The following is a 16,804-nucleotide window of genomic DNA, read 5'->3' as shown; positions in this document are numbered from 1 at the left end:
GCCTCTTCCACCTCCTTCTCTTTACCAGCCTCAGGATACAACCTACAATTCAAATAATAGCTGATATCACTCTCCTCGTCAAACTCTTCCGTAGTAAACCCACTGCCCAAATACCCCCATCGATTCCCACCCCAATACTCAATCTCATAATCTTCAAATTTCGGCTCCCTCATAACGTCAAAGAACGCCAGCCTGCTTCCAGGCCACATCACGATGTTACCGTCTTTCCTCCCCTGCTTAAACCAACTACTACATGGATCTGCCCAGGCCGTACGCCTCAAGTAGACCTTGGCATGTTCACGGAATGCAGCAGCAGCGCTCTCCTTCGGGCTTAAGCGCCGGATGTGTTCCTTGCGCATCTTTTTGATGACAGTCATGAAGTAGTTGGAGTATAGAGTGAGTAGGGGTAGCACGGACCCCTGTGCTAGAGGACCATAGGGTCCAGTATATGTGAAATAGTTCGGAACATGGGGTACGCTGACTGCCACGTATGAGTCTGGCTCTTCGGCCCAGCGTGTAGCAAGATCCCGTTTATCCAGTCCTATAATGGGGAAACGGGGACGGAATGTGGTGTCAAATCCCGTTGCGCAGATGATGACGTCGACTTCTACCTCTTTTCCGTCGGGGTCAAGGAACCCAGTTTCCGTGATATGTTTGATGGCCCCGGTATAGCATGTTGTTTTTTCTCCTACGAGTGCTTCAAGGTATCCGTTCCCTGGAGTGGCGCGTCGACAGCCCACGTTGAAATCAGTCGGTATTACCGTATCTTTAAGCTGTTGATTATCTCCAAGTTTTGATGTCATCTCGTTATATGAGAACTGATCATTAGTTAACAGGGTGATAAGTTCCACCAAATGGCTGTGAGTGATATAATGTAGCTTCACCTACCTCGTTTGCATCATCAGACTCTTTGCTATTTCTTAAAATAAAACGGAATCTGCTGTTTAGCTCATTCTCAACCATCTTTCTATAGGTTCTATATTTTTCTGGGTCGCTCCTCCATATCTTCTTCTGGGCTTCGTCATCTGAATGTTGAATTTAGTAGTGCTTTAATTGGTATATTGAAAGAGTAAAACGACTGACATGAGAAATTCGATCCTCCTTGACCAGCAAATTTCGGTCCAAAACCAGCAGTGATCCATGTCGGTGTTCTCACCCAGGTATAAACTCTCGCGGCGTCGTTATAAATGGAGGCAACCGTCTGGACTCCTGAGCTTCCGGAACCAATGACAGCAACTCGTTTTCCTTTTAAGTCATAGTTTTCATCGTACCGCGCGGTATGAAACAATTTGCCCTTGAAGGACGTTAGTCCGGGTATTTCTGGCCATTTCCATGCACTTTTCCCCTGGTGTATAAGCATCCAAATAGTGTACTTAATATTGTTGATTTCAAAAAGTGCCATGCTCACTTCAAAATGCCTGTTCCAGTTAAGAACAAGTCGCACTCCTCTATCCATGTCTTGACGATGCTGTCTGCCATGTCATGTTCTTGAAGCGTGATGAGCCATTTCGATCTGTCCTCGTCCCATTCCGCTCGAGTTACAGTAGTTCGTAATCGGATGTACTTCATCATCCCTTCTTCGTCGACTATCCTCTTGAAGTATTCCCAAATCTCCTTGGAGGGAGAATAATACTGCGTCCAGTCAGGGTTGGGTCTCCACGGGAATTGGTAGCTAGCACTTGGCACATCGCAAGCACAGCCAGGATATCTGTTTTCCAGCCACGTACCACCAACATCCTGATTCTTTTCGTAACAGACGAATTGCACTCCAGAGTCAGGTCCTAATTCCGTCATGGCATGGTGTAGAAAGTCGATTCCAGCCGGCCCGCAGCCGGCCATTATTATCTTAAACGGCCCCTTTCCCGGGCGTGGCTCATTGATCATATGCTCCGAGACACGATATCCGCTTGGAGAAACATAATCCCATTCTTCAGAGACCATCGGACGGATTGTTGATGCAGGGTGGGGGATATCTGGGTTGTTGCTCCCCAGGCATCTCTCGCGTCTCTCTGCCATGACTTTGGAGTTTCCAATCCTCATTTACCAATAGTGAAGTATTGTGAAGTACTTTTCCTCAGAAGAGGTAGCGCCATGTCCAGGCGCATCCCAGACATAGCCCAAGAGCCACGCTGGCCGGGTATTTCTATTCCTTGCATGCATGCGGTGTGAATGTCGTATTAGGTGGATGCGGGATGTCACTAGATAGAACGCCCTCAACATGTGACCTTGCTTCTGCGTCTGATATCAACACCGGCAAGGTGGCCGAGCGGTCTAAGGCGCCAGATTAAGGCTAACCTTAATCAGTAATAATCAGCGGTGATCACTTCACCACGAGATATTCTGGTCCTCCTTGAGGGCGTGGGTTCGAATCCCACCCTTGTCACTATTCTTTTTTTTTTTTTTTTTTTCTTATATATATTCCTTTTCGCCTTCTTTTTTCTTCATTATAACCAAAGATGAAAGATGTTGACAGGCACAGACCATAAGGGCTCAGAAGATCTAGCGATAAAACCCACGTTCATCCGGCGGTTTTTGACTCTCCTCGCACTCAAGACGACTGCCAGATTCTTCACTCGCGATGGCGTCTGCATCCCCATATCAAAACACAAGATCGTCAAGACAGGCAGCTGGGTTCATTTGACTGAGGCGGCAACCATGAAATTCGTTGCTGAGAACACTTCTACTCCCGTTCCCAAAGTCCACTGCGCTTTCGTTCACAAGAACAGGGCATATATCGTCATGGAGAGGGTACGGGGCGTGTGTCTTGCAGCCGTAGTCGGAAAATGTTCTGAGGAATCCCGTCGCAAGATATTTGCCCAATTGAAGGATATATTACGGGAACTACGAGCGTTAAAGCCTCCTCTAAATACGGGAGTTGAAAGCTTTGCTGGGGGTTCGTTATACGACTCTCGCATTTCTCACTGTCTTCCGCGATTTGGACCGTTTAAGACCATTCAAGAGTTTCATCTTTGGCTCAGAAACGGGTTCCAGCCAACTGGGGAGTCGCCACTGATAGATCCTCAGGAATGGGAAGATGTAAAGGCCATGGCAAAGATGCAGGACGGTCCCTGGCCAGCTCCCGTTTTTACTCATGGGGACTTGAACCCATCCAATATTTTTGTCAAGGGAGACAAGGTTGTTGGCATCATCGACTGGGAGTTTTCAGGCTGGTATCCCTCTTACTGGGAATATACATCTGCATGGAATTGTATGCTCACAGACACAGAGTGGCAGGGCATGATTGGTAACTTCCTTGACCCTTATCCAGACCAGGTGAAGATGGAGAAGACTCGTCAAATGTGGTGGGGAGAATGATGCAGTTGTAATATATATAGATACCCAGCACATATAACTTCTACTTCTTCTAATTTATATTTGGATCTTCTGTGTTATGCTACAGTTAATCGTCCAGTGGCAACAATTTTGTCCTCTAGAGCTTGCTCAAATACCCTCAACGGAGTCTGTCTTGTCAGTTTCATCCATCACATACAAGGTTGACGCAGAATCAATATACTCTATGGCAGTCTCTCCTTATTTTCCAGCATATCCCAAGTAGGTTTGGGATGTCGAAGGTCATCAGCAGTCTGGTAGCGACCTCCAGCGGCCTTGTCGCCGACATACTTCCTTGCTGTCTTTTCAATCTTCTCCCAATCGAGTACTGAGGTCCCAACGGCCTTGCCATCCTTCTTGATTTCATCCAGAGCTTTTGCGACCCAAGTACGGCATCTCCAGTTTGGATCATTGTGAACAATAGATAACTCCCGGAATATCTTGATGAGCCTTTCTTCATCCTCGATTTTCCCGATAAGAATGCGTGCAAGCAGGCTGATTGTGTTTTTCACGTTCCGCACTTTTGTCTCTTCGAATGTCCACTGTCCCATAGGGCTATTCTTGACGTGATAGCGAGTTCCAGGGACCTCGTCCTCGTCCTCGATCTTAGGCCCAACTAAGAAGGCCCAGTGGTATCTATGAGAGATGAGCATACGTTAAGTAGAGGGTACCACCAGTAGCACTCACTTCCGCTCTTCATTGTTGACAACTCCACTAGGGTACAGCGCGATATAGAGCCGTTTCTTCTGAGAGACCATCTCGGCTGCTTCCAGAAACTGCTTGCGAAGCTGAGAGCTAGGGTATATGGTGGTTCTGATTTATGATGTCTGTATAACGTCTCTCCGTATATCTCTTTCATCCAGCTATGGGAGTGGCAATAGTTCTTTCCGCATCAATTTTTTGGTTGTGTTAGGAAGCTGTATTTCTCTATGGTTATGCACTTAGGCGCCGCAAACCTGGTTGGGGCCACGCATAACATTCCAAAGACCTGGGACGGAATAGCTAGTTATATTAAATATACAGCCTGATTGATGTTGGGTGCACACAATATATTAGGCATTCTAAGCGCCTGGATTTGGAAAAATGACCATATCATGAAATTGTCAGCATCATGCCTACTCTCTAACACTCTTTGGTTGGTGTTTATCTTATACCCAATGAGTACCCCTATCTAACGTCTTGTGTTACTCAATTATATATCCCAGCTCGAAGGACCGGAGTTGCTCCCTCCAGTCATTTCTTTTCCCCCTGTATCGTAGCCACAACATTCCTGGTGTGTTTACTGGTCCGGAACTCAAGATACCATATCCCCTGCCATGTTCCTGTAGCCAAACGCCCGTCCGTAATTGGAATTGTTACGGATGCACCGATAAGAGCAGATTTGACGTGCGCCTAAAATAAAAGCAGGGCAGCCAGTTAGACCAATGCGCTCGTCAATGAATTGAATGCAGTGTAGTCGTCTCTCATACAGGCATGTCATCTGGCCCCTCTGCGCTATGGCGGTACAGAGTTCCCTTCCAATCTTCGGGTGCAATCCTATCCAGGGCGTCACTCATATCCGCTCGCACATCCGCATCCCAGTTCTCGTTCAAGCTCAACGCGCAACTCGTATGCTGGATGAAGAGGTTCAGAAGGCCAGTCTTGTACGAGGAAATCTCCGGAATTTCAGATACTATATGGTCTGTGATCAAATATGATCCGCGCGAACGGCTTGGAAGAGTGATCTTCTTCTGGAACCAGGACATCGTGGGTATAGGAGGGGTGCAGATAGCTGTGCACGGCTGTAGCTGCGGTTGAGGAGGGGCGGGCCGTTCGGACGGTGAAGATAACAGCTCGTATAGAAGAAAAGGAACTGAGATGAAAAGATCTGGGAAGAACGCGAGTATGAAGAGTAGGATGAGAAAGACTTGAAGCCACGCAGTTCTGTTTGATGTGGTTTGGGACCACGACGTCATGGATGCGGGGCGGCTTAAAATAATAAATAATCGCTAACTAGTTAATAATAAAATATGACTTGCGATGATTTGAACCAGCAATATAAGATGCGGATACGTATATAACACTGAAGATAAAAGGAGTACAAGTGAGGATGGATATTGCGTGTCACAAGGTGGTGGGAGTAAAATACAGAAACTCCAGCCTACGGTTAATCTTCCATCAGCTCGCTGGTGCCGTTCATGCCTTTCCACTTGGGCCTTCCATCTGGAATATCAACTACTCTCTGCTCGTAAAATACATGGCAGCTGGGTCGTTCAATATCAGCAGTCTATGAATAACCGAGACACCCAAGAATATGTGAATAATTATCATCATACCTAGGATAAAACATCCTCCTCATCTTGTCACCGTCTGCCTCAGCGTCGTTCCTGATCAGCTCCGGGAAAAGTAGGATAACATGTCTCCCTTCATCCATGATCAGGGAGTGACAGTATGAGCACGAGACCTTGCACGGCAGGTTATGGCCCTGTTCTTTCGAACTACTGTTATAAAAATCCAGCCATCCATGACCACTCACAAACCTGATATCGGATTTTTCAAATATGGCTGCCCATTGGAATGGCGCTCCTATAACGAGTGTTAACAGATAGGAAGACGGCGATGGGTTTCAATGTCCAATTATGCTGACCGTGTAGTATTTGACAGCCTCGACAGTGGCAGAATTTGGCATCCAGTGGCTGTTTTCTACTTATTTCATATCGAACTCGCTGGCATTGACATTGTGCTTGCCATTGGATGTCGCCAAATTGTTCCTCCGTCTGATTCACATATGGAGGACTCGTCATCCAGTCCTCCATCTTTAGGGATAGTATTGACTTGGTCTGAAGCTTTCTGTAATTCCATCTGTTGATAATAACTCGTTTATTTATGAGCTTTGCAGTTGTTTACTCGTGTGTCTCTTGATGATATTCATGGAATATTTGTATGACGTCATGTGAAGCCATATTGCCAGCTGCCTTGCGGTTTGTAGCCCCTTCATCTATCTGTATCCTTAGTCTTTAACAGGAGACGCCAGAGGCGAAGAGAGCCTCTTTCTCAACCGTCTTCCACTCTCATCATGAAATTAAAGATGTTGAAGAAGCTGAAAAAAAGGCAGATGTTGAAGTTGATTATATAATAGAGCCTCGGTACAAAAGAGCCGAGGAACTCTGCCAGGTTTGTATATCCAGAGACAACAGCCTCGAGAGTATCAGTGCTTAATCAATACTTCACGGTGAAGTATTCTGCGGCTCAAGCATCATTTTCCTTTGTATATCTATATTGCTGTAATAGACCAAGAGAACTATACCTGCAGTTATGTCATTCTCAACCAATCCCCCAGACTCCTCCTTTTACACCCTCTCCTACCCAGAACCCGGAGTTCTGCTAGCAACTATAAACCGTCCTAGGCATATGAACTCGATCCCGTTTCAGGGCCATTGGGACTTTGAGAAGCTTTGGAATTGGTTTGAAAATGAAGGATCTATGCAGGTTGCTATTATCACAGGCGCGGGAGATAAGGCATTCTGCGCCGGGCAGGACTTGATAGAGGTTGAGAAAAATGCCCTGAACCCTCCTTCTGAGCTTTATTTGACAGGCCACCCTAAATCAGGGTTTGCTGGTCTAAGCCAGAGGAGAGGGAAGAAACCTGTCATTGCCGCTGTTAATGGGTTTGCATACGGCGGCGGCTTTGAGATTTGTCTGAATTGGTATGTTTATTGCTCGTTTATAGAGCCCCATAACAATGGATACTGATAATGCTTTGTAACAGCGACATGGTTATTGCTTCTCCAAAGGCCCGATTCTCTCTACCTGAAGCTAAACGTGGCGTCTATGCCGCTGCCGGTGGGCTAGCGCGTCTCATGCGAATTGTTGGGCTGCAAATTGCATCTGAAATTGCGATGACAGGCCGAGTTATCTCTCCCGAAGAAGGGAAAGCGTGGCAGTTTGTGAACCGAATCTCAAAAACTCACGAGTCTCTGATTGAGGAAACATTAGAACTAGCTAGAGAGATCTCTCAGCTAAGTCCTGACGCGCTTATCGTCACAAAGGCTGGTCTTCGAGAGGCCTGGGAAACAGGAAATGTGGAAGTTGCTGTTGGCAATACTAGAGCTCAATACGATAGAAAGCTCCATGCTGGCGAGAACTTAGCTGAAGGTGAGATATGCACTGCCATACCACCAAACTTGAGTTGTTCCACCACTAACTAAGTTTTTTTTTTTTTTTTCGCTAGGTCTTGCTGCCTTCAGGGAGAAGCGGAAGCCCAAATGGGTTAAATCACAGCTATGATCATCCTGAGTAGTATGCTATTTTTGGAGGTCAAGTATTAGCTTATCATTGTAGAGTCAATTATTTAATACCACTGCGATGATTTGAAACAATTTTTTCCTACATTTGATATTCTGACTAGATGAACTAGGTCATTCTAACCCTTGTATTCACAGGAATAGTCTAAAAAAAGCCAACAAGGTTACATTGGTAGGATGTACATAACGAATACAGAAATTTATTTGTAAAAAGAGATGAAAGTCACAAAGTAAACTTATCGCTGCTCAAAGCCAGATGGAGTAATACGTTGCGTTTCATTGACCTCAGCTGCATCACCGGTAGGCTCAAGAGGGTACGAGGTTCTGGGCTGAGCCTCTAGTACCGAGCGGTGGTGTTCATTTGCCTATGTGGTTCAATATGTTAGCAAAGAAACACATGTCGGTGGGCATTAGATTTAATATTCGAGGAGATAACTCACGAAGGGAAGGCCACAGTACTCGCAAGGGCAGATCTGGGGTTTGTCGGTGTTGATGAATATCCTGGGGTGGCCGAGTGGGCCACCACCGCCATCACACGATACAATCCTCTCCTTTGTCCATCGCACAGGCTGCTTGTGGATCAGGTCAATAGCAGCGTATGGTTGAGGCTATATGTTTTAAATGGCAAATTAGTCCACTATTCCTCAAAACACGATGCAGAACTCCCAATTGAGAAAACACCTCCTGAGTATACCATCCTCTCCCCCTCAAACATATTTATATTCAACTAACTGACCTGGAAATCTATGATTGTCTGCTCGAACCGTGGGCCAGCCATGGCCTTGGATCTCTCTTGCTGACCCTTAGCCCAAGTGGTGGCTCGGTTTGGAGCCTGCATGGCTAGCTGTCTTTGCGCCTGCTCAACCGTCTCTTGCATCGATGCGGGTTGTCTAGCATTGGTCTCGGATACACTCGTTACGGGCTTCGAAGGGTTTGGGTTGTTCGTGGGAATAGTGTTTTCGCTCAAACGAGGGACCGTCGAGGTATATGTCGCTCGCGGGATGAAACGGGGCGACTGCGCCGTGAAAAGGCACAACCGTGATCGTGTAGACGACAACATGCTGGCGGCGCGGATGCTGTTGTTTGTCGTGGCAGTTGTTTGGGGGTGGATAGATTTGGCTTGTTCTCCGATGAGAAGTGGTTTGGCTGTTGCCGCTTTAAGCGCGCAAGCGGCGCTGCTTGGCCGACCTTTAAATTTATCGCAGATAATAAATAAACGACAAGAATTAAAAAAAAAAGAACATCTCTGTAATATAGAATAACTCTGTACATTTGGCAGCTTCTGTGGAGAAGTATTCAATTAATACAATTTATATATTTACTCTAGGCGCTTGTTACTAACTGCGACTTCTGCAACCATGTCGCAACCAAAGGGCATGTCCTCGAGACTGCTTACTATGAAGGTATGGCAACTGCTCTTAGACGCATTTCAATATTCTAACATGATAATTTAGTTCATGCAACGAGCGGCTGCTTCTGGTGTTAGCAGTAGCTCATCTCCCGTACAAACACCGCCAGACTCTCCTTCAAGCAGGAAACGCGTTGATGATACTTCTTCTCCAAGCTCCAAGCGGCGGAAAATCTCTGGCGACTCGCCCTCCCAAAAAGCTGTAACACCTGCAAACAACTCCGATATGAAAGCAATATCAGCAGCAATTCAAGCTGAAGATAACAAAAGATCAGCAGCTATAGCACGACAAGCTGCAGATGCTGGAGAAACCCAGTGGGTACTAGAATATCCTGTTGGAACCATAAAATCTGCAGCACACCGGACATCAACAGCTAAGTCAAAACTTGACAATGATGCTGACGATGAACCTACATATGAAGGGAGAAAAAGCTATGGAGGTTTCAAGAAAAAGCGCCAAGTAGAGGTGGGCACTCTTTTCATATTTCCGCATTCGACGGCAGTTTGATATGACCGTGCTGACATGCATATCCCAGGCTCCTGAATCACCGGAGCTTCCTAAACCAGATACGAACACTGGGAGTGTGCCGAGAGCTCAGCTTAAGCATGCTGTGAAGACGGGTAGAATATCGTCAGGAGGCATCAGCGCAAACAGCGGAAGCAACTCACATAAAGGGAAGAATTGGAAGAATAAGCAATAAGCTACTCTTATTCCCTCAGGGAATATAACCATGTTTATGCCACGAGTTTTGTGATCGGCGAGATTAGTTTTTGAGCGTGTTTTATGTTGAACATACCACTGATGGTTTCGGCATTTGACTATATTCTTAATGATACCCTGTTGTTACTACAGCTTCACATATTGCATTATGTATCAAATACGACTGTGGGCTTATATAGACTGTTACACCTCAGTTACAGCTTTGCTTTATCATTCCGTTGCTTTTCCTCCCACTTTGCCTTCTCTCGGTAGTTAATAGCGAGGTTCCATGCTGCTACTCCAACTCCCAGCGGCGGCACCAGCAACAAGACCCACGCCCACCACTGCGGGCTCGTAGAGCTGATTCGATTTATTGCGTGCCTGACCTCCCCTTCCAACTCCGCCTTGTCCCCATCATTCCAAACAATGACACCCCTTGCACTCTCAGTGCCTCTAAATTCAGCCCTTTTGACCTTCCCATGTACATCTCCTTGGCTCTTCACCCGATTCTCCGCATCTTCAGCAGTGAGATGCGGATCCCTAGCACGTAGTCTCTGCATTTGGACCACCGGGTCTTTCACTCCAACAACGATAACGGTTCCACATATAGCATCCAAACCACTCTCAAAGAGTAAAGGCACATCCAAAACTACTGCCCAGTGTCCATGTATATAGTACCAGAGCAAGGCACGATACATCTCCCACCTCACAGCAGGATGCACGATTCCATTGAGCACTGATCGATCTTTCCTTCGCTCCGGAGAGTCGCCAAATACCCGTCTACCAAGGACTGGTCTGTTCAAAGGCCTTCCTTTACCCGGTTTCTCCTCTGGAAGTAATAAATCGGGGGTTGTAGGTCCAAAGTAGTCCACTATAGCGCGGTATCCAGCGGTACCTGGTTCAACAACTTTGCGAGCCAGTACATCTGCGTCGATTATGGGGAGGTTATAAGGAGGAGAGGAGAGGAGGGATGAGACTGTAGATTTGCCAGTGGCTATCGAGCCGGTTAAGCCTATGAGAAGCATGTTGTACGCCTAGGCCTTGTAGATATCGTATTGATCTGGAGACGCCAGAAGTGGACTATAGCAGATAAGTCGTTGGTGTGGTTATCACATTATTCAAAAGTTGATGTAATCGCAGGTTTTACAATGTCACACATAAATACTCCGCGAGCCTCGGCCCAAACTTGCCTTTAAATATTTAACAGTTATATGTGCAAAAAGTACACCTAAAGGTAGCTAGTAGATATAAGTGACATTGACGCTTGAAGTGATTTTAGCTTACGGACTGACTGTTGATTTACCCGTTGAACCATCCCATAACAATAAGTCTTAAAACAAGGGAAGAAAAAGAAAAACAGGGATAAAACAAGCGCAAGCGCGACCCAGGCTGGAGACCTACCAGCAAAAAGTAGACGGAAAGGACAGACGACAAAAATTATTCCTGGTCTCCTGGAGCGAATTCATCCATACCGATGTCTTGTCCATTGGTTGTTGTGTCTTCTCCGCCAGCCAATACTTTGCTCCGTGGAAGTACTCCGTTGGCAGCTTGATGGCCAGGCGTAACTGCCACAACATTATCATCCTCGTCAACGAACTCAAAGTTATACCGGGATAATAGGTGAGGAATGGCAGAGAGCTGGGGTCCATAACGGGCAGTGTTGTCGTATAGCTCGAAGAGAGGGACTGCTAGTAGCTTCATGTTCTTTGGAACTGAGAGAACTTCTGTATTAAACGTTAGCTTCACACTTCTCGTTGACGGCTTCCACACAAGGATCCCTTTGGTGCTGACAGAGGAATAAAAACATACTCTTCTTTGGAAGCTGGAGGAAATATAGCTTCTTGCACTCTTTGGGCCGGGTAACATGCCCTGGCAGGAACGGGTACATAAATGTTTCGAAGTTCGGTCGCCACCATTGTGCCAGAGTGTCGCCAACTTCCCAATCCTCGTTGACGCCTTCGCCGGTGAATTGTGATCCAACAGGGGCAAGTCTCTCATTTAACCTTGACTTGAATCCTTCGATTTCATCATCTGAATGCTGTAGGTAATCACCAGGTCTGCAAAGTAAATGGCCGTTAGTAACTACAGGGTTTCCAAGCTCGACGCGTACTACCGCCCTTCAGTGAGCAGAAAAGCTTACAGTTTGAAAAAAGCATTTGCGATCTGTAGCATGAGGACATGTGGATGATTATGTTCATGGCACACTAGTACACCTTCGCAAGTTCGGCGCATTCCATACTGCTCGTAATGTTCTTCTAAACGCTTTAGACGCGCCAGGACTGAAGGGTCTTCCTCGGGTTGCGTCTCCTTCGTGCCAAATGTATAATTTGATAGCGGATATAATCTGATAGTCTTTGGTTGGTTTGCAGAGAAGGGTTCGGGTATGATAGGACTAAAACGAGATTAATATCAGCAAATGCCAGAAAATAGTAAAAAATCATACGTGGATTGGGTATTGTATTCGGCTCTTCAAAAACTGCGGGTTTGAGAGATAGCGGAAAACTTACGGTCGTGAACTCTGCAGTGATATCGGGGATACTGCGGACATGGTGGCTAATAGTTCGACAGATAACTGTGCTCTAAAGACCTTATATCAACCACCGTAGGGATCAAGTAGATGTTTAGATGATGCGCCAATTCGTTGTTCTTCTGCTGCTTGCAAGCTTGAGCTTTTGGTCGTGCCTCCTTCAGTCATGTGACAAATACACCGGATAATCTATTTCCCGCAGATGCCGATTGCATAGATTACGTAATGTTCCGAGAAACCCCTGAGGGCTACCAGAATAGGAAAAAAGGTAGAAAAAAACCAAGTCTAAATATGCGAGTAAATACCTCTACATAATGGATTTCTAACACGGAGCCCGTCTAACATAAAGCATCCATACCACACCCTCCATGGCGCCCCACGTTGAAAAACATGCCCAAATCAAAGCCACGCCCTCATAAGTATACACCAGTTATCAACTGATTATTCAAGCGAAATCTATTTTCGGGGGTAAAATAGGTAGCTCTATCCATAATAGAAAGAGATCTATTGAACTTCTCGGTCCTAAAGTTTCGGATCAAAGTCTTCAAATTCTGACAAGTCGACCACCGGAACGGTTGCGGCGCTGACACTAAGGCGCGCTTTGAATTCAGGGACGTTGGTAATGTACGTTGGCTTGCGGTTGACAGCCTTTTCTCCATTGACAGCACCGTTCGTAGATTCTTCCTTTGATTCTGGTTCTTTGTCACCGTTGGTGATGGTTGTTATGCCGGCTTGGGAGAGCAAGGTTGGCAAGACACCCTTGGCTGGCTCTAAAAGCTTCGTGGTTTCGTCTTCAGCAAGTCGTAGGACAGAAGTCAGATAGTTGCGCACGGTAGAAATGATTCCATCCAAGTTATTGCTGGAGATGGTTATGTCCTTGAATGCCTCCTTGAACTTGTCGGTATCAACTTTTGCTCCGGCCGCACCAAGGAACTGCTCGATCTTAGAAACTACATCACCCTTTTGCTCCGCAGAAGCAACCAGGCTCGCACTTGCTTGTGCCTTCATGTGAACAGAAAGCTTCGCGCGAGTGGGGGAGTTGGGGTCGATGTACTGGCGGTAAAACGCGATGATATCATCCTTGGTCAGTTCATCTAGGGCCGCAGCGTCAACTTCATGCTGTGTGAAATCGAAATATTCAGAGCCAATGTGAGACCAGAACCGACTGGTTTCGGAGCTGAGGTTCTTCAGCTTTTCCAATCGCTTGTTGATTATGCTTCGTCTATGGCCTTCAAATTCGTCCTGAGACATTGAGAGAAGGGTTTCTCCGAAGTTTTCGAGGAAGGAATCAATGCGAGACTCGAGGTATTGGTTGTCTCGTTCACTTTGGATGATCACACGGTAACCCAGAGTGGTTGAGGAGTAGCGGGCACCACTCCAGACAACGTATCCGAGCTGCTCCTTGGTACGGAGTTGGTCGAACGCCGGTTCATTTGTCATTTGCCCAAAGAGCAAACATTTGGCACGTAGAAGTGGATCTGTCAAAGTTCCAACGAACAGATAGTACTCGATGCAGTGGTTGATGTTAGCGGGATCCTTGAGGGTCTCCTCGTAGATGTAATTGCTTCCAGGAGGAATGATCATATTCCTGCGTACGTGCCACTGGGACTGGGGCAGGACTCGTGGTTTAAGCGTAGATTCGATAAGGTCAGTAAGCTTCAAGGCGTCTTCCTTGTACAGGTTACCGTGGGCTAGGACTTCGATATGTGTTTGGCGAAGCAGCTGAGGGTAGAATGACGCGACATCCTCAAGTTCAATATGTTCTAGCTCAGGGGCCAACTGTTCATTTATCCAAGCTTTCTCTGCCGTCAAATACCTTGTGAAGCTTCCAACCTGGTAGTACGGGAGCTGGTACTCCGAGTTCTTATATCCTCGAGTCATACGCTCCTTGACGATTCTGAATCGATCAGGTTTAATCTCAAGGTCCCTCATGATCGTAAGGACTTTTTCAAGTAATACTGCCATCTTGTCATTGTACCCCACGATTGCTACTTCCAAGCCAAAAACGCTTGGAGATAGGTCATAGTCCAAACCTGCCAACTCTGCATCATATGAGTATTCCGTCAGGGCGTCTCTGACCAAGCTACAGTAAAGCTTGGCCATCACATTATTTCCCGGAGTCGCATACACCAGTGGGCTTCGCAGAGTAATCTCCAGCGCAGCCTTGGGGACCCAGAAAGTGTCATCTTTCTTGAACCAGGTTCTAACCTTCTCATCCATTCGAATCAGGCTCGGCCGTTTGGCAGGTTCGGCCACTTCCTTCTTTTCAACGTCTAGCCTAGTTGGAACAAATTCGTTCTTATGCGGCATGTGCAACTCCGGGATTCTGCCAGTAGATGTTTCCAGGGAATGGCGAATCTCAGCAAGTAAATCCTCTGGAACCCTTTCCACCTTGTATTCGGTGCCGTACCATTTCTCCCGCTTGTCCCAGCCGCCAGGGAAATTTTGAGATACGATCTCAATATTGAAGTTGTCCGCATTAAGATGAGCGAGCCCCTCTGAAATAAGCTCTGGATCGAATTTTCGCAACAGGGTCGAGCCACTCAAGAGCCATTCGCGAGGATATGGTTTCTGCATGATGCTGCTAAGGGCACTAGTGAATCGACTGGCTGGGGACTTTTGCTTGAACTTGAAATCCACTTCAGAGAGATTCTTCATCTCATCAAAAATCCACTGTTCGGGAGCTCGTTCCTTAATCAGAGAGATGTATTGGAAAACAGTCTTGACGACCTCCCGGTAATGTTGTAATCCATCCTCCGTCAGACGAATGGATACATTGAACAAGGATGATCCGGGGCATATGGGCATCGAGCCAGCCGAGAGTTCAGTTGCCCATCCCTTGGACTTGATGTAGGCCAGGATACTGCCAGGACCTTCGTGTCCGATCAGGTGGCTGATATACCGGCTAGGCTGGGACTCGTACAGATGGTCCTCATCCGGGTAAGGAAAGAAGATGTCCAAGGTCCTGCTATCCATCACGGGCTTTGCAAAAACTATATTCAGCATATTATCCTTCTCAAAAACCTCGATATCATCCCATCGATTCTGTGGCAAATCTTTGTTCTTGACGTCAGCAAACAACTCTGCAACCCACCCTTCTAGTTCATCCAATGGCTCTCTGCCCAAGACAACGAGCTTCATCCTATTTGCGGAATAGTGCTTCTCGTGAAACTTCATGAATTCACTCCGGACATCCAGCCCACGCTCTTGGGGATCATCACGCAGTGTCTTTAGATTTCCAGTTGAGAAGTGGTGGTAAGGGTGTTTTGGGTTAGAGAGAGACTTGTTTAGCTGTAGCATACGCCATGGATCACTCTGTAGGTTCTTCTTGTTTTCTGAATCGACAGCCTGAAGCTCACGATCGAGAGTGGAGGGAAGGAAGAGGGGAGCAATAAAAAATTGGGCGAATCGGTCAAGAGCACCGTACAATGGAGGCGTGAGGTCACTTGTAGACGAGCTGGCGCTGTTTGCAGCCCCTTCAACCGCGAGGTGGGACATCCTATCGGTCAACGTCCCTCCTGGCGTTGGAGCCTGGGACGGTGTGGCGGACGGAACGGCAGACGGGGCCTTGGACCGTGGATGGGAGGTAGCAGCAACCTCAAAGAAGTAGTTTGTCTCTGTTGCAGCCGTGTATGCATTAGAATGGCCTGAGTGTGCAGCAAGATACTGGTTATAGTCATTCTCCTTGGGGTACTGGAAAACAGCTTCATTAGCAACTTGTGATAGAACGTAATTAACCAGGACAACACGCACCTTTTCAGTGCCCATGAAGAGCAGATGCTCTACCGCATGAGCCATACCAGGCATGTCACTGTCGTCAGAGAAGTTCCCCACGTTGACGTTGACAGAGGCACTGGCCTTATCGGTATCTGGATCGTGGACCAGGAGAGCCTCCAGCTTGTTTGGCAACCTGATAACACGATACGTGCGGTTATCAACCGACGGCTTCTCCAGGCTATCAGCCAAACGCTCGACCTGCGCCATGGTTCCTAAACAAGACGACTGTGTGGACGCAGTGCTATACGTGACTCTCAACACTCCTCCAGGCTGCTGCTGCTGCTGCTGCTGCCAGACCGTCAACGATGAACGAGGAAGAAGAGCAGACGGCCGACAGAGAGGGGCCCGGGATGGCGAAAGTGAAATAGCCGGCCAACTGGAGGGTCGAAAACAGGCAGAGGAGAGAGTCCGACGTGAAGTTGCGTGGTGAAGCCTGCTCGTGAGGAACCTTGGAGGCATACAGGGGGAAAGCCAGCTCAAGAGTCGTCAGAATGACTGCTAGACGCCAACAACAGTGAGTTAAGGATGTCCTTCTACCGGAGCCTGCTAACACCACGACTTACTATGTATACCGCACTGCTGGATCCAAAGGGCATAATAATAATAAAGAAAAAAAAAAAGGGAAACGAAGAAAGTTGAACCGCGGCAAAAGGCAAAAAGAGGCCCCCCCCCGGATGGTGACACTGTGTTCCTTTTTTCGTTTTTGCTTTAACAAACTAGTAACAAAGCCCTATAAAGTGGTTCCCCCCCTTGTTCCTTGACACAAACAGTATGAGCTA

The 16,804-nt window shown here is 47.0% G+C and overlaps 11 protein-coding genes and 1 non-coding gene across 12 annotated transcripts in view; 4 read left to right on the top strand and 8 right to left on the bottom strand.

The window, feature by feature from the left end:
* Window positions 1-2,016, bottom strand: part of MCYG_02031 (dimethylaniline monooxygenase FMO5) — a gene marked incomplete at both ends in the record, with an annotated part of 2,255 nt that extends 239 nt beyond the window's left edge. Inside the window, 4 exons of the mRNA XM_002849051.1 lie at window positions 115-818; window positions 889-1,025; window positions 1,084-1,337; window positions 1,409-2,016. Coding sequence (XP_002849097.1) covers window positions 115-818; window positions 889-1,025; window positions 1,084-1,337; window positions 1,409-2,016 — 1,703 coding nt within the window. The remainder of the gene's footprint in view (window positions 1-114; window positions 819-888; window positions 1,026-1,083; window positions 1,338-1,408) is intronic.
* A 236-nt stretch (window positions 2,017-2,252) lies between these two features.
* On the top strand, window positions 2,253-2,383 carry MCYG_10524. Its single transcript has one exon. It is a non-coding gene; the product is annotated as a tRNA-Leu (tRNA).
* Window positions 2,384-2,463: 80 nt separating this feature from the next.
* Window positions 2,464-3,315, top strand: MCYG_02030 (conserved hypothetical protein; the record flags this gene model as incomplete). Its single annotated transcript, XM_002849050.1, has 1 exon — window positions 2,464-3,315. One exon carries the CDS (start codon window positions 2,464-2,466, stop codon window positions 3,313-3,315), a length of 852 nt encoding a protein of 283 aa, XP_002849096.1.
* Window positions 3,316-3,515: 200 nt separating this feature from the next.
* MCYG_02029 (conserved hypothetical protein) lies at window positions 3,516-4,088 on the bottom strand (the record flags this gene model as incomplete). The annotated part of the gene is made up of 2 exons (XM_002849049.1): window positions 3,516-3,966; window positions 4,018-4,088. The coding sequence occupies 2 exons, from the start codon at window positions 4,086-4,088 to the stop codon at window positions 3,516-3,518; spliced, it is 522 nt and encodes a 173-aa protein (XP_002849095.1).
* Window positions 4,089-4,563: 475 nt separating this feature from the next.
* MCYG_02028 (yjbQ) lies at window positions 4,564-5,170 on the bottom strand (the record flags this gene model as incomplete). Its single annotated transcript, XM_002849048.1, has 2 exons — window positions 4,564-4,722; window positions 4,800-5,170. 2 exons carry the CDS (start codon window positions 5,073-5,075, stop codon window positions 4,564-4,566), a joined length of 435 nt encoding a protein of 144 aa, XP_002849094.1.
* Window positions 5,171-5,476: 306 nt separating this feature from the next.
* MCYG_02027 (conserved hypothetical protein) lies at window positions 5,477-6,272 on the bottom strand (the record flags this gene model as incomplete). Its single annotated transcript, XM_002849047.1, has 4 exons — window positions 5,477-5,573; window positions 5,646-5,895; window positions 5,957-6,171; window positions 6,217-6,272. The coding sequence occupies 4 exons, from the start codon at window positions 6,270-6,272 to the stop codon at window positions 5,477-5,479; spliced, it is 618 nt and encodes a 205-aa protein (XP_002849093.1).
* A 336-nt stretch (window positions 6,273-6,608) lies between these two features.
* MCYG_02026 (carnitinyl-CoA dehydratase) lies at window positions 6,609-7,596 on the top strand (the record flags this gene model as incomplete). Its single annotated transcript, XM_002849046.1, has 3 exons — window positions 6,609-7,016; window positions 7,079-7,464; window positions 7,541-7,596. The coding sequence occupies 3 exons, from the start codon at window positions 6,625-6,627 to the stop codon at window positions 7,594-7,596; spliced, it is 834 nt and encodes a 277-aa protein (XP_002849092.1).
* A 253-nt stretch (window positions 7,597-7,849) lies between these two features.
* Window positions 7,850-8,673, bottom strand: MCYG_02025 (uncharacterized protein; the record flags this gene model as incomplete). Its single annotated transcript, XM_002849045.1, has 3 exons — window positions 7,850-7,978; window positions 8,054-8,221; window positions 8,350-8,673. 3 exons carry the CDS (start codon window positions 8,671-8,673, stop codon window positions 7,850-7,852), a joined length of 621 nt encoding a protein of 206 aa, XP_002849091.1.
* A 298-nt stretch (window positions 8,674-8,971) lies between these two features.
* MCYG_02024 (conserved hypothetical protein) lies at window positions 8,972-9,722 on the top strand (the record flags this gene model as incomplete). Its single annotated transcript, XM_002849044.1, has 3 exons — window positions 8,972-9,016; window positions 9,068-9,487; window positions 9,558-9,722. The coding sequence occupies 3 exons, from the start codon at window positions 8,972-8,974 to the stop codon at window positions 9,720-9,722; spliced, it is 630 nt and encodes a 209-aa protein (XP_002849090.1).
* A 214-nt stretch (window positions 9,723-9,936) lies between these two features.
* On the bottom strand, window positions 9,937-10,746 carry MCYG_02023 (dephospho-CoA kinase; the record flags this gene model as incomplete). The annotated part of the gene is made up of 1 exon (XM_002849043.1): window positions 9,937-10,746. The coding sequence occupies one exon, from the start codon at window positions 10,744-10,746 to the stop codon at window positions 9,937-9,939; it is 810 nt and encodes a 269-aa protein (XP_002849089.1).
* Window positions 10,747-11,158: 412 nt separating this feature from the next.
* MCYG_02022 (cleavage and polyadenylation specificity factor subunit 5) lies at window positions 11,159-12,269 on the bottom strand (the record flags this gene model as incomplete). Its single annotated transcript, XM_002849042.1, has 4 exons — window positions 11,159-11,445; window positions 11,531-11,778; window positions 11,862-12,113; window positions 12,229-12,269. The coding sequence occupies 4 exons, from the start codon at window positions 12,267-12,269 to the stop codon at window positions 11,159-11,161; spliced, it is 828 nt and encodes a 275-aa protein (XP_002849088.1).
* Window positions 12,270-12,770: 501 nt separating this feature from the next.
* On the bottom strand, window positions 12,771-16,232 carry MCYG_02021 (A-factor-processing enzyme; the record flags this gene model as incomplete). The annotated part of the gene is made up of 2 exons (XM_002849041.1): window positions 12,771-15,941; window positions 16,002-16,232. The coding sequence occupies 2 exons, from the start codon at window positions 16,230-16,232 to the stop codon at window positions 12,771-12,773; spliced, it is 3,402 nt and encodes a 1,133-aa protein (XP_002849087.1).
* Between the last annotated feature and the right edge of the window lie 572 nt (window positions 16,233-16,804).

This window comes from Microsporum canis, genomic scaffold (assembly GCF_000151145.1).
Source record: "Microsporum canis CBS 113480 supercont1.2 genomic scaffold, whole genome shotgun sequence".
NCBI classification, from domain to species: Eukaryota; Fungi; Ascomycota; class Eurotiomycetes; order Onygenales; family Arthrodermataceae; genus Microsporum; species Microsporum canis.
Note: the sequence above shows the minus strand (reverse complement) of the source record. Positions and strands in the feature narration are given on the sequence as shown.